The sequence below is a fragment of the Pogoniulus pusillus genome, chromosome 12, assembly GCF_015220805.1.
Source record: "Pogoniulus pusillus isolate bPogPus1 chromosome 12, bPogPus1.pri, whole genome shotgun sequence".
Classification (NCBI taxonomy): domain Eukaryota; kingdom Metazoa; phylum Chordata; class Aves; order Piciformes; family Lybiidae; genus Pogoniulus; species Pogoniulus pusillus.
Genome location: NC_087275.1, coordinates 8,477,494 through 8,490,193, shown reverse-complemented (window position 1 = coordinate 8,490,193; position 12,700 = coordinate 8,477,494). Strand labels below are relative to the sequence as shown.

The 12,700-nt window shown below is 39.5% G+C and overlaps 1 protein-coding gene across 14 annotated transcripts in view; it reads left to right on the top strand.

Annotated features, from left to right (window-relative positions):
- The window catches only part of ROBO2 (roundabout guidance receptor 2), a 1,176,697-nt gene extending 1,164,722 nt beyond the window's left edge, over window positions 1–11,975 (top strand). For all 14 annotated transcript variants that reach the window (XM_064152296.1, XM_064152297.1, XM_064152298.1 and 11 more), the window contains 2 exons: window positions 1,755–1,856; window positions 5,030–11,975. In XM_064152296.1, the coding sequence (XP_064008366.1) occupies window positions 1,755–1,856; window positions 5,030–5,034 (107 nt within the window). In that variant the 3' untranslated portion in view covers window positions 5,035–11,975. The remainder of the gene's footprint in view (window positions 1–1,754; window positions 1,857–5,029) is intronic.
- The last annotated feature ends 725 nt before the right edge of the window (window positions 11,976–12,700 follow it).

The window sequence follows — 12,700 nt, the reverse complement described above, 5'->3', positions numbered from 1 at the left end:
CTGTGATAATGCATTTTATATTTACTCATGGTCTTTTTTGGTTGGTGTTTCACTGAACCCAAAGGAGGCCCTATCCTGAGTCCACAAGCTAGAAAAACAAATCAACTGACCATATATATGTCATCTTCAGAATATTTTGCAAGGCTAGGGGCTTTTCTTTCCATCCTATAAAAATGTATCCAGCTTTCTGCTAAACTGATTTATGTCGCTCGCTTTATTGCTGCCTTAAAGCAAGCTGTTCCACACTTCAGCCAGCCTTTTGGAAACCAGGGTTGCGCCTGATTCTGTTGTTAGGGCTTGATAGATAAAGAATAAGTCCATAATTTAGGAGGCTGTGACTGTTAAATGTCAGTTTAGTATGTCTTTTAAGCATATCCTTTTATTTCAACATGGACAGCACACGGTCATAGCACAAAACACTAATAATGCCCTTACGTCCTACAGCACAAATTCTAGTCCCTTGGGCAGGGTCGGTGAGAGCTACTTCAGCAGAGAAAGAAATTAGCTGCCTACCCTCTTCTGCAACAGATTTACTATTCAAATGGGTGCTGTTCAGTAGAAGATCACATGGGGTATTCATGTGTCCTACTCACTTGTGGCATTTTTCCAACCACCTCCACCTACTTTTCCTTCTGTGTTCCTGCCCTCTTGTCAAAAAGAGTCAGTTTCTCTTCATCAGGTTATTTAATAGCAAAGACAATAGGAACTGCAAAACAAAGAGACCCCTTTCAGGTCAGATTCACTTTAAAAAATGTGAGATTCAAACAGGAGGCATCCCACTGATTTCAGAAAGGGCAATTCCTGTGTTTGAGGTTAAGCATATATACACTCACCTTCTTTCTTCAATCAAACTGTTTTTAACAATGTCTCTTTCTTTGGCTTCTGAGACAGAAAAAGTGGCACATATATAGAGCAAAGCCAAAAGAAGTGCATCTGTTTCAGTGTTAAATCAGTTCTGTTGTTTTGCTTCTTTGGTTAGGATTATTGAAACAATATCTCCTGGAACCTCTAATGAGATGTGATGTCTTGTTTTCCTTCATGCTTTATGAAGACATACAGTCCTATGCTTTATGGGTATTAATCCTGCTCTCACAAGCAGTTCATTACTGCAAGTCTTAACAGAGGAAGACGCCAGCTGAGCAAAAGCAAACATCATAATGAAACATGAAACAAACTGCAGGAAGATTTACTTACCCCAAACATTACAACCACTAACACTACATAATATTTTCTAATGTAATTCACCACCAGTTAAAATAATTTTCAGTGTCCTTTCTAGTGTTGGAAATTACTGAGCTGCTGGAAACTATTTGAAATAGCTGGTGTTGTAGTTCTTTATCTAAATGGATCAAAGTAAAGTTACCATAAGTTAAGCTAAAAAATGGCAAAAGCCTACATTCTTGTAGGCTTGCAGCAAGAATCTAATCATAGCTGCATTGGTTTGGAAATTGCATGACCATGTATTTTTATTAAAGTATCTATGATTCTTGATCTATTCGTGATCTTCATAATGACTCTAGATGGTTTGTAATTAATGCAAACTAACTTGTGAGTTTGCATCAAAGCAAGATTAAATTCATGCTAGTTTCTTTGGCAGTGAGATACAACATGGTGATGTTACCATGCTATAAAGCAAGGCGAAAGACATGTATCTGAGGGCAGAGGTACGTATGATGTTCATCTAAGAACAGCTTGTTTGCTCATGTTTGTGATAATGTATTTGCCTTTTCTTTTGTTTCACTTTGCTTTTCTAGAAGAGGCACTCGTTCCATATAGTAAACCCAACTTCCCATCCCCTGGTGGCCACAGCTCTTCAGGAACAGCTTCTTCTAAAGGATCGACCGGACCTAGAAAAGGTGAAGTCTTGCGAGGAGGTCACCAACGCAATGCCGGTGACCTTCTCGGTGTAGGCTATGTGGGATCAAACAGTCAAGGACAGTTTACTGGTGAATTATGTAAGTTTATCTCTAGCTACAGTTCAAACTCTCAAATAGATGGAAAAGGAAAAATCATACATCTGTTTTGAATAAGTTTAGAGTGACCATGAGATTTGAGTTTTACCCAGATCGTTTTGCCTTCTGATGTATTTAGCCTGTGATGATAAACTATTGAAGTCCTTCTGCTCTTTGGTGTGGACTATTTCAAATCTGTGTAAGCTGTGCCATGCCATCTACATAGTATGCCTTTTAGCATGTGCTAGTGAAACACTGGGGAAGTTGTAGAAGAAATGTTAGTAATTTAGACTTTTCTTGGCAAACTGCAGTGTAGGAATGCCATTGGCAATATTTCCCAGGGGAGTGAATGAAAAGGATGTTGAATTCATTTGGAGTGGTGGGAAGCTTGTGAGGCCTTCTCTTTTAACTGTCTTCTGCTTGATGAGCAATATTCTTCTCTTTTTGTCCTCTGTTTTTTTTTGATTATGTAGCCCATTTTTTTAGTTGTGTATCCTAACTAATTTCCCAGGCCAGGGGAATTGTTTTCCAAAGTTTTTTTTAATCTATTATCACTTAATATTTCACAGTATCTCCAAGGTTGGAAGAGACCTCATAGATCATAAAGTCCAACCCTTTACCACAGAGCTCAAGGCTAGACCATGGCACCAAGTGCCACGTCCAACCTTGCCTTGAACAGCTCCAGGGATGGCAACTCTACCACCTCCCCGGGCAGCCCATTCCAGTGTCCAATGACTCTCTCAGGGAAGAACTTTCTCCTCACCTCCAGCCTAAATTTCCCCTGGTGTAGCTTGAGGCTGTGTCCTCTTGTTCTGGTGCTGGCCACCTGAGAGAAGAGAGCAACCTCCTCCTGGCCACAACCTCCCCTCAGGTAGTTGTAGACAGCAATAAGGTCACCCCTGAGCCTCCTCTTCTCCAGGCTAACCAATCCCAGCTCCCTCAGCCTCTCCTCGTAGGGCTGTGCTCAAGGCCTCTCCCCAGCCTCGTCGCCCTTCTCTGGACACTCTCAAGCATCTCAATGTCCCTCCTAAACTGGGGGGCCCAGAACTGGACACAGTACTCAAGGTGAGGTCTAACCAGTGCAGAGTACAGGGGCAGAATGACCTCCCTGCTCCTGCTGGCCACACCATTCCTGATGCAGGCCAGGATACCACTGGCTCTCTTGGCCACCTGGGCACACTGCTGGCTCATGTTCAGGCGGGTATCAATCAGCACCTCCAGATCCCTCTCTGTTTGGCTGCTCTCCAGCCACTCCGAACCCAGCCTGTATCTCTGCATGGGGTTGTTATGGCCAAAGTGCAGCACCCTGCACTTGGAGCTATTGAATGCCATCCCCTTGGACTCTGCCCATCTGTCCAGGCGGTCAAGGTCCCGCTGCAGAGCCCTTCTGCCCTCCAACCCAGCCACATCTGCCCCCAGCTTGGTGTCATTTGTTAAACCTTGTATAAAATCCTATTAATAATGTGTACATCATGGTAGCATCAGTTGCCAAAAGGTTTGACTGTATTGTTTGAACTAGCACACCCACATCCCAGCTAGCTCAGGCTTATTGGTGTGTTAGCTGGTAAAAGCAGCGTAGCTGTTGGCACGTTTGCCTCCTGTTTGCTGCAATTCAAACCCACACTGCCTCCCAACAGTTACTACCCAGTCATTTGTAAAAGAGCCAGTGGAGATCCACTAACCCTGAAAAGTGCTGTCTCAGGTACAGTGTTGGTATGCACCAAGTTTCAGCCTCCATTGCTTTTCATCTTAGAAGCACTTAACTCCCTTTTCCCAACCTACTGAATATTCATCCTGTGGTGCACTAATATTGCCATAGGCTTTGTCTTGTGGTTTTTGAGGTTTTGGTTTGGGGTTTTTTTGTTGTTGTTTTGGGCTTTTTTTTCTCCTTGTTTTGTTTTTTGCTTGGGTTTGGTTTTTTGTTGTTGTTGTTTTGGGCTTTTTTTCTCTTTGTTTTGTGTTTTTTGAGTTTGGGTTTGGGTTTTTTTTGTTGTTGTTTTGGGCTTTTTGAGTTTGGGTTTGCTGGGTTTTTTTTACTGTTTTGGGCTTTTTTTCTCCTTGTTTTGTGTTTTTTGAGTTTGGGGTTGTTGGGTTTTTTTTACTGTTTTTGGCTTTTTTTTCTCTTTGTTTTGTGATTTTTGAGTTTGGGTTTTTTGGGGGTTTTATTATTGTTTTGGGCTTTTTTTCCTCTTTGATTTGTGGTTTTTGAGTTTGGGTTTGTTTATTGTTGTTTTGGGCTTTTTTTCTCCTTGTTTTGTGTGTTTTGAGTTTGGGTTTGTTGTCTTTTTTTTACTGTTTTTGGCTTTTTTTTCTCTTTGTTTTGTGGTTTTTGAGTTTGGATTTGGTTTTTTTATTGTTGTTTTGGCCTTTTTTTTCTCTTTTATGGTTTTTGAGTTTGGGTTTGGTTTTTTTATTGTTGTTTTGGCCTTTTTTTTCTCTTTTATGGTTTTTGAGTTTGGGTTTGTTGGGTTTTTATTGTTTTTGGCTTTTTTTTCTCTTTGTGTTTTTTGAGTTTGGGTTTGTTTTTTATTTTGTTGGTTTGGGTGTTTTTTTCTTTGTTTTGTGTTTTTTTTTTAATTTGGGTTTGGTTTTGTTGCTCTGGGCTTTTTTTTCCTCTTTGTTTTGTGTTTTTTGAGTTTGGGTTTGGTTTTGTTGTTTTGGGCTTTTTTTTCCTCTTTGTTTTGTGTTTTTTGAGTTTGGGTTTGTTTTTGTTGTTTTGGGCTTGTTTTTCTCCTTGTTTTGTGTTTTTTGAGTTTGGGTTTGTTTTTGTTGTTTTGGGCTTTTTTTTCCTCTTTGTTTTTGTGTTTTTTGAGTTTGGGTTTGTTTTTGTTGTTTTGGGCTTTTTTTTCCTCTTTGTTTTGTGTTTTTTGAGTTTGGGTTTGTTTTTGTTGTTTTGGGCTTGTTTTTCTCTTTGTTTTGTGTTTTTTGAGTTTGGGTTTGTTTTTGTTGTTTTGGGCTTGTTTTCCTCTTTGTTTTGTGTTTTTTTGAGTTTGGGTTTGTTTGTGTTTTTTTTTTTAACTGTTTTGGGCTTTTTTTCCTCCTTGTCACAACCTCTTTCTCTTTGTTTCTCTCTATAGAGTAGTTGAGAAGACACATTGCAAGCTGCTCTGATGGACCATCAGGTCTACACTCATGGAAGTGATGACACTAAACAGTGCAATGAACATTTTCTTTATTTATGTACTATTAAAAGAACTGTAAATGCAATGTAAAGACACACAGCCACACATATCCCACAGATACTTTACTTGTGTTCTTCTCTTTAATACACTCTACACCTTAAGCTATTCCTTGTCAGGAGTATATAAAAAAAAAAGGAAAGAAAAATCACCCTCCAAGATGAAAAGGATTTCCTTATGTATATAATTTCTTTTGTTGCATTGCTATGCAAACTCACCTTCTTTTTAGCTATGTTCATATTCATGTCTGTTTTTATTGGTCTGTTGTACTATATGTGAATTAATAGGCTGTGGTGCCATATATTAACTTTTAATTGTGTAACTTTTATGTTTAAAGTTTGCACTGCAATTTTATTTGGTGATAAGCACAAAACTCTACTCCTCATGACATGAAGAAAAAAAAAAGAGATTGAATGTGTGAAGAAGGCTTACGTACTGTAAGCTACTTTGGGTAATATTGGATGTAAAGAAGTGTGTTAGGTGGTTTTCCATTGGGGTGTAGAAAGAAGAAAGTGACAGGCAAAACTGATGTCAGTGAAGACATTAGAGACATGTAAATCTTTGAAAAGCAAGCAACAGAGTTGCTCCTCCTATTTAAGAAGGGATCAGAAGTTGGAAGTGCCAGACTAAAGAGTGAGTATGAAAATTAAAGGTAGCATGAGATGGCCTAGACCCTTTCACTAGAATGATGCCCTTAGTATCTGTTTTTAGCCATCCCGTGCCATTAAGCAAAGGGGAAGGAAAACAAACCTTGCTACAAACAAAAGAACTTAAGGTGTTTCACTAAAGCTGGTTTTTTATTGCAGTTTTAAATTAATTGCTACCATTAATTTCTCCAGCCCAAAATATGACAGAGATTTCCCGGAGGAAATAAACAACATAAACTCAAGAAATACCAAGTAAGTTGTTAAGGATGCAATTTATTATGAAGACATATTCTGGCTGCTTCCAAAAACACTGAAATGTCAGAGTGTCTTATTTCACCTTTCCAATACATGTACAGTACAATAGAGGATAGAGCTGCACCACTGAAATTCATGACATTAATTGTTTTGATGCAGTCTTAGAAAACCTTTGTGTTCTGTTACCTGAAATCTGAGAGAGCTGAAGCCAGATCTACTAAATTTGTAGTAAAATGTTCAGGGTTTGGAAGGAAAGCAACAGTCAAATTATTTTTGGCTTGCATTAAGTACGTTTCTAGCAATACAATACATCCAAATAGTTGACTATAAGCAAAGAAAATCCTTGACCTGTGTGAGTGACTTCAAACTCTAATATGATGAGGAAATAACGCATGTTTTACACTTTGGAATAAACCAGACTCTGTAAGTGGACATTAATGACAGCATTCTGTCTCTTCATTAATTTTCATGGCCTTGTCCAAATCTTCTGTACCTCTCAAAATCTCAATAAGTAAATTGTCAAACTTTTCTTAGAGTACTGTATGTGGATACCCCACTGATTTGATGCTTAATTTAAACGTTGCATCCTGCAGCTTATTTCCGTTAGTTATCTGACTACAAACAGAAGATTCCATTTGAATACTCTTTTCGTATAACCAGTCTATGTTGTTTTATATATTGCCTTGGAGCTCACCAGTATTAAGAACACTTTTAGAAATGGCAGGATTTTAGTAAGGTAAATTACATTGCTAAATATGTGTTGCTTTTCATTTCATTAACTTGTTCCATGATAAGATAAAACACTGCAGCCATCAACTCTAACTCAGCACTACTGAATATTTAAAATGGCTAGTTAACTTCTTTAAGGTTGAGTGTGTTATTTAGCAGGTTACAAGCCCCCCCAAAAAAATTTGAGGGAAAAAAAGTATACATTTATTTATCTATGTGATTTTCCTGCTTGTTAAACCATTGCAGTTAAAATTATTACTTTTAAAGCGTGCAAAAGTTTTCAAGCAAGATAAAGAGAGCACCACATTTACATATGTAAGGCTTTTATTTTAGAGTTACCATGTTAAAAGAAAACTATTCCAGGTACAATTCAGATTTATTTATCTGGAAAAGTAAATCAGTCACTGGTAGATGCATTATTTTTTCTTTCAGTTCAAGAGTTTGTGCTGAGCTTTGGTGGAACACCTTACTCGCTATATCCTATTCGAAACTCAATACCGTTCAGACGTTGATAAAGCCATCCCGATTGCTTTCAAATACGTGTTTTATCTCTTCCACTGGAAAGTAAATGTGTGTCAGTATTAAAGCTGTGCAGTACCATGATAGTCACTAACTTGCCCATCTGCTTCTGTACGTTTTTGTTCATTAATAATTTGCTTACGATAATTGCGTAAGGTGGTGTTGTGTACCGCAAAGTGTCTCCATTATCTTACAGGTGACGTCTCTTCGTTTCTTTCTCTCTCTCTCTCTTTTCTATACAGTGTACTTCCAATGAACCACAGTACATATTTTTTAAGATACCATTTAGTTTACTATTTTAAAAGAAGTACTCTTCTTTTTCTTTTTTTCTAAGGCCAAAAAAAAAAAGGCAATTGAGAACATTTATTGTGAATAATGTGTTTAAAGCAAAAGGGATGTTGTGGCAGGCACTTAGAATTGGTTGGGTTCTTTTTTCATTTGATTTTTTTAGATACTGTTTATTGGCTACAGTTTGTTCACAGGAAAAAAACAAACAAGTATGACCTCTTAATGTGTTTCATTGGTATTAGTGCAGCAAAGTTCAATTGGCATAAGAAGTTGGTTAATAGTACTGTTGAAGTGTGTATTGTATATTTACTGGGGACAAAACAAAATAAAACATATTCACATTTCAAATCTATGTTAAAAGACCTTGAGTAAGGAGTCAATATGTGAAAAACTGTGAAAATCAGGCAATAATAACATAGACTGAGCTATAATCATCACTGTCCACTTACAGGTAACAAGGAATGTTTTATGTGCTGGTTTTTGAACTAAGTGAAGATCTGTCTTAACAATAGGCCAGTGGTAAATGTTGCTTATCATAAGGATTTCTGTTTAAGGTCCTGTCTGTGCTGGGAGTAGTTGTACCAATGTGATTGCACTGATACAGCTACTCTAGTGCTACAGCCATAACTATTTCAATGTACAGTAAGGACTTTGCTTAAAGCCCGTGAAGTAGTGGACGTGTAAGACCTGTGTTCGGCAGCTCTGAATCCTTGGGCTTGGCGTTTGGTACCCACGGAGCTGCTGCCAATCCAGTGCAGAATATCCCCAGAATTTATAGGTAGGTGTTTGGTCAATTTTTATCAATCTTTGCGTTGAATGTAGGCTCAATTTTATATGCAGAAGGGCTGAAGGACTGAATAATAAATTGTTACATGTGCTTCAGTGGTGCATTGCTGTCTAGACAGCCATTTCAGTGATGGAAACAACAGGCTGGATAGGGCACTTAGTGTCATGGTCTAGTTGATTGGCTAAGACTGGGTGCTAGGTTGGACTGGCTGATCTTGGAGGTCTCTTCCAACCTGGTTGATTCTATGATTCTATTCTGTTTATTGTTTCCTAAGTCCTTATCCAAGTCAGTGAATCTTCTAAATAACTTTTGGTTGTCACCTGAAACAGAGCAGAAAACACTGTTCCTTGGGCAAGGTACAAAAGAAAAGGAGCATGGAGTGTTTTAAGTGTATTGATTTAAGTATATGCCAGTGCAAAAGTAAGACATGACTGTTTGAAATAACTGATACGGTGCTTTACGCTCGCCTCAGCCCATAGGTTGCCAGCCAGGAGAAGAAAGTGTGTGCCAGGGCTGAGAAAGAGTCCTCACAGGTGATAGAGGAAAGGTTATGAGGTTGGGGAAAATTCTGATAGGAACTTCTTTTTTTTAAAAAAAAGAAAGAGATTAAAAAAAAAAACCACACAAAAAAACCATAAACAAAAAACCCCAAATCCATACAGGCCATTCCTTTGTTTTTCTACTATTTGTGCAGTGTGGGGGTTTTTTTATGCTTAGTGGCCTGATGGAACTTTAGCAGGGGAATTAGAAGGACCAGACTAGGCCTTCTTTTGTAACAACTGGGGGAACTTGTTTGCTGAGGGGAGGAATGGTTGTTTATTTTCCCTTCGTTTAATTTGACTTTTTTAACACATTTTGTATTCCTTCTCTCCGGAATACAGTAGCTAAAAACAAATTGTTTTTTGAAAGCCATGTGAGGAATGGGCAAGTCATTTAGGAGGTCCATTCACACAGCAGAAGAGGTGGCAAAGAGTAATAATACTAAGAAAAGGGAGCACGTACACCAAGTTAGAATCAGCCAAGTGCACAACAATTTCACGTGTGATTCTGAACTGCTGATGGTACATGTAGGCTTCATTGCTTTTGGTTTCTGTACCAAAATTGATTCTCCACTAGTTCACAGGAGGCCTAAATCCTCAGGACACTAGAGCTGGTACTGTATTTTAAATGTGTGGTTAATCCAAGCCGGTGGGACTGCAATATGCTTAGGGTCTACAAGCCCCATCTCTGACTACTCCTACCCTAGCAATCTCCAGCTGGAATGCACATGGTGGCTTCAGGCTCAAGTGGGTTTCAGCAAATCCTTTTGCCAAGCACCTTGTTAGTTGTCACATATGTAGGAGGTTGGGCACCTCACCAAGTGTGGAGTTTTTCAAGGCAGGGAAGGTCTCCAATGAGGCAGGCATTGTTGCAGTTCATATTGAGACCACTTAGGCAAGGCTTACATTTTGGGACCATTCTCCCCAGTCCTTGTATTGGTGCTGTCCTGCTATGGTCTGTATGCTCAGTGCTGCTGCTGTCCTCTGAATCTGGCGCACCTCGTGTGGGAGGCGAGAAAGAAGAGATGCAGTGGTGCTGAGGGGCACATAGTGTTAAGCATGCCTTGACTGACAGGATATATGCCCTATTAAATTAGGAAGGGGTGATGGAATAGAGCAGAGCAATGATCCTAAACATCCACTCTGCTCTTTCTAGCTCATTCCCTGCTTCTGTATTAGCCTGACCTCTTGCCATGCCTACAGCTCCTTCACCCAAAATAACAGGTATGACTTAGAGGTATCTCATGGTATGTGGAGGACATGTAGTGCCATGCCTGTGTGCTCTGAATATGGGATGGGGATTTGGGTAGAGGTAGGTCTTAGCTCTACTGTTAGCATGAGGACTCGATTGCTTTCTAGTCTGTCTCTGTTTAACTGTGTAGATATATCCAGAAAGATCTCAGCAGAAAACACCTTAGCACACCTAAGCGCTGCAGCATCTCTCCTGGCATGTGATTCCTCTTTCAGTCTGTCATAGACCATCCCAAGTGCTATGATAGATTCTTACCACACCTTCAGGCCTGAAATAGTTTACACTGTCATTGAGGCAAGTAAGGTTGTTTTTCTCTCTGCAGCAGAAGGGAAAAACAAAACAAACCCCAAACAAAGCACTAAAACCCCAAACCTGTCAACATTCCTCCTAACTCCTAGGATTTCAGGTATACATGTTTGAAGTTTTTGTTTCTTTTTTTCTTAGTATGTTGTCTAGCTACCATTAAAATTATCTTTTCAGAGCTGCTACTCTCTTTCTGTCCCCTCCCCTCATTCTCCACTACTTATATTTCAGCTGTAAAGAAATGGTGAGGGAGTGATTACCTTTGTGTACTTTTGGTGTTATAACTTTAAACAACACGGTGCACGGTTGCATTCAGTTCAATTGATCAAAGCCAGATAGGGATGAAATGTTTGTTGTTTTCTTCTAAAAAGGCCTGCTACTGTTTGTGCTGATATTTGTTACCCGTTTATGCTGATGAGTGCATCTTTTGCCTTTAAGGATGCCATTAGGAATTCTCCTTTGTGTTCAAAAGCAGGATCCATTGTACAGCACTTGGAGAGCCACTGGACGCAGGTAAAGAATATAACAGCTTGAGCAAGTGCTAATTAGAACCAATTAAACTTAATTGACCTCCTTTGGCAGTAAAATGCGTAATAGAACTTGCTCTGTCCTTGCAAAATGGAGATCTGGCCTCTAAACAGGAGTGAAGCATGGTTTCATGTATCAGCCTGTAGTAATTATGTGAGTGTAACAACCAGGAAGCAGCTTGCTGCAATTTGTTCTAATAACTGAGCTCTACTGTATCACGGCAGTGCAATAAGAGTGAGATTTCTGCTTCAGTCTATTTTAAAAGATCATTTTTACAGAGCAAATGAGCATCCCAAAATACCAGTGCTGATCTCTAAGAATGAATGAGCTGGCAGAAAAATAACAGAATCCCTTTCATTGGTAAGTAATGGTGAGCATTCAGGAAAAAAAGAAAGAGGTAATTATAATGCCTGCAAGTTAGAAATGGCTCTCAGGCTCAGAGGCTGTGTCTATCCTGAGCAGTTAGGTTGTGCTTGGATCAGCCTACAGCTCAGCATGGCTTACCCACTGCACCCTGCAATGAGGTTGCCTTCTGCAGACTTCTGTTGGGGAAGGGGCATTGATCCATCTGAGGCTGGGACTGCACCACTACCACAGGCACCATTTTGGACATGGTCAGAGGTATCCAAATTTCTCTCTCTCTTAAGAGAGAAAGAGCAGGGGAGAAAATGAAGGGTAAGAACTATAAAGTGGTATGAATTCAAAAGCATTGGTGTTGGATACTAAAATGCACATCTCTCTGAAGAGCTGAAACCCCATTCTCATTAGTAGAACAGAACTGCTCCCACTTCAGTGACCATGTTTGGCTGACTTTCTTTAGCAGAAACTGAATGCAACTGATTTTGCTGCTTACTTGGCCTTACTATGAACAGCAATAAAGGTGTTAGTCAGGTGGGGACTTTGATGTGACATCACTTTCCCTTCAGGGAATGTTCCTGTGCTGGCTTGTTAATGAATTTCTTTCTTAATGAGTATCATTAAAAACCCTTTGATTAGCTATTTGTGTGAATGCCCTTCCTTTTCCCTCTAAGCTGCTGCTTGCACTAGTGGCAGCAAGATTTTGCCCAAGGCAGAAAGCGAGCAGCTGTATTCCTTACCTCGTGAATGCAAGTCTGAGGCAATCTGCAACAGAAAAGAAAGAACAAAAATATAAAGAATAATCAACCCCCCTCACGGATGAGTTGAAGTTGTTTTCTACACATGTACAAGCTGAGCAGATGCTAGCATTCTGATGAGAATGTCATTAAGGAAAATGGAGAGCAATAGGTTATGATGGTGAAGCATGTAACAATAATTTGCATACACCTCGAGTGCCAACAGGCAGAGAAAGAAATAAAGCTACAACCTGAGGAAAGGGAATGCCAGAGAAGAAATGGACTGCAACAAGCAAAGAAAAAAATGCCATGTCATAAAATATAGCTAAGAGCCTAGAAAACAAAATTAAAACCAGAACAAGGCATTTCACATCCCGGGCTCCTTAATGAGATATTGATGGCAGAGATATTGCCTGCTCCTATGCGAGACAAAAGGAAGACTGAGAAATACAAATACAATTAGGAAACAGATTTGGCTATCTAAGGTTTAATAGAAAGAGATGTGGCATGGCAGAGCACAATTAATCACCAATTGCCTGAAACAGTTTCTTCTCCAGAGCTGCTGCAGTCCTATCTCCCCTGCTACAGATCTGAAAATGACAAGCACTCCATCCGGTTTCTACTTAAA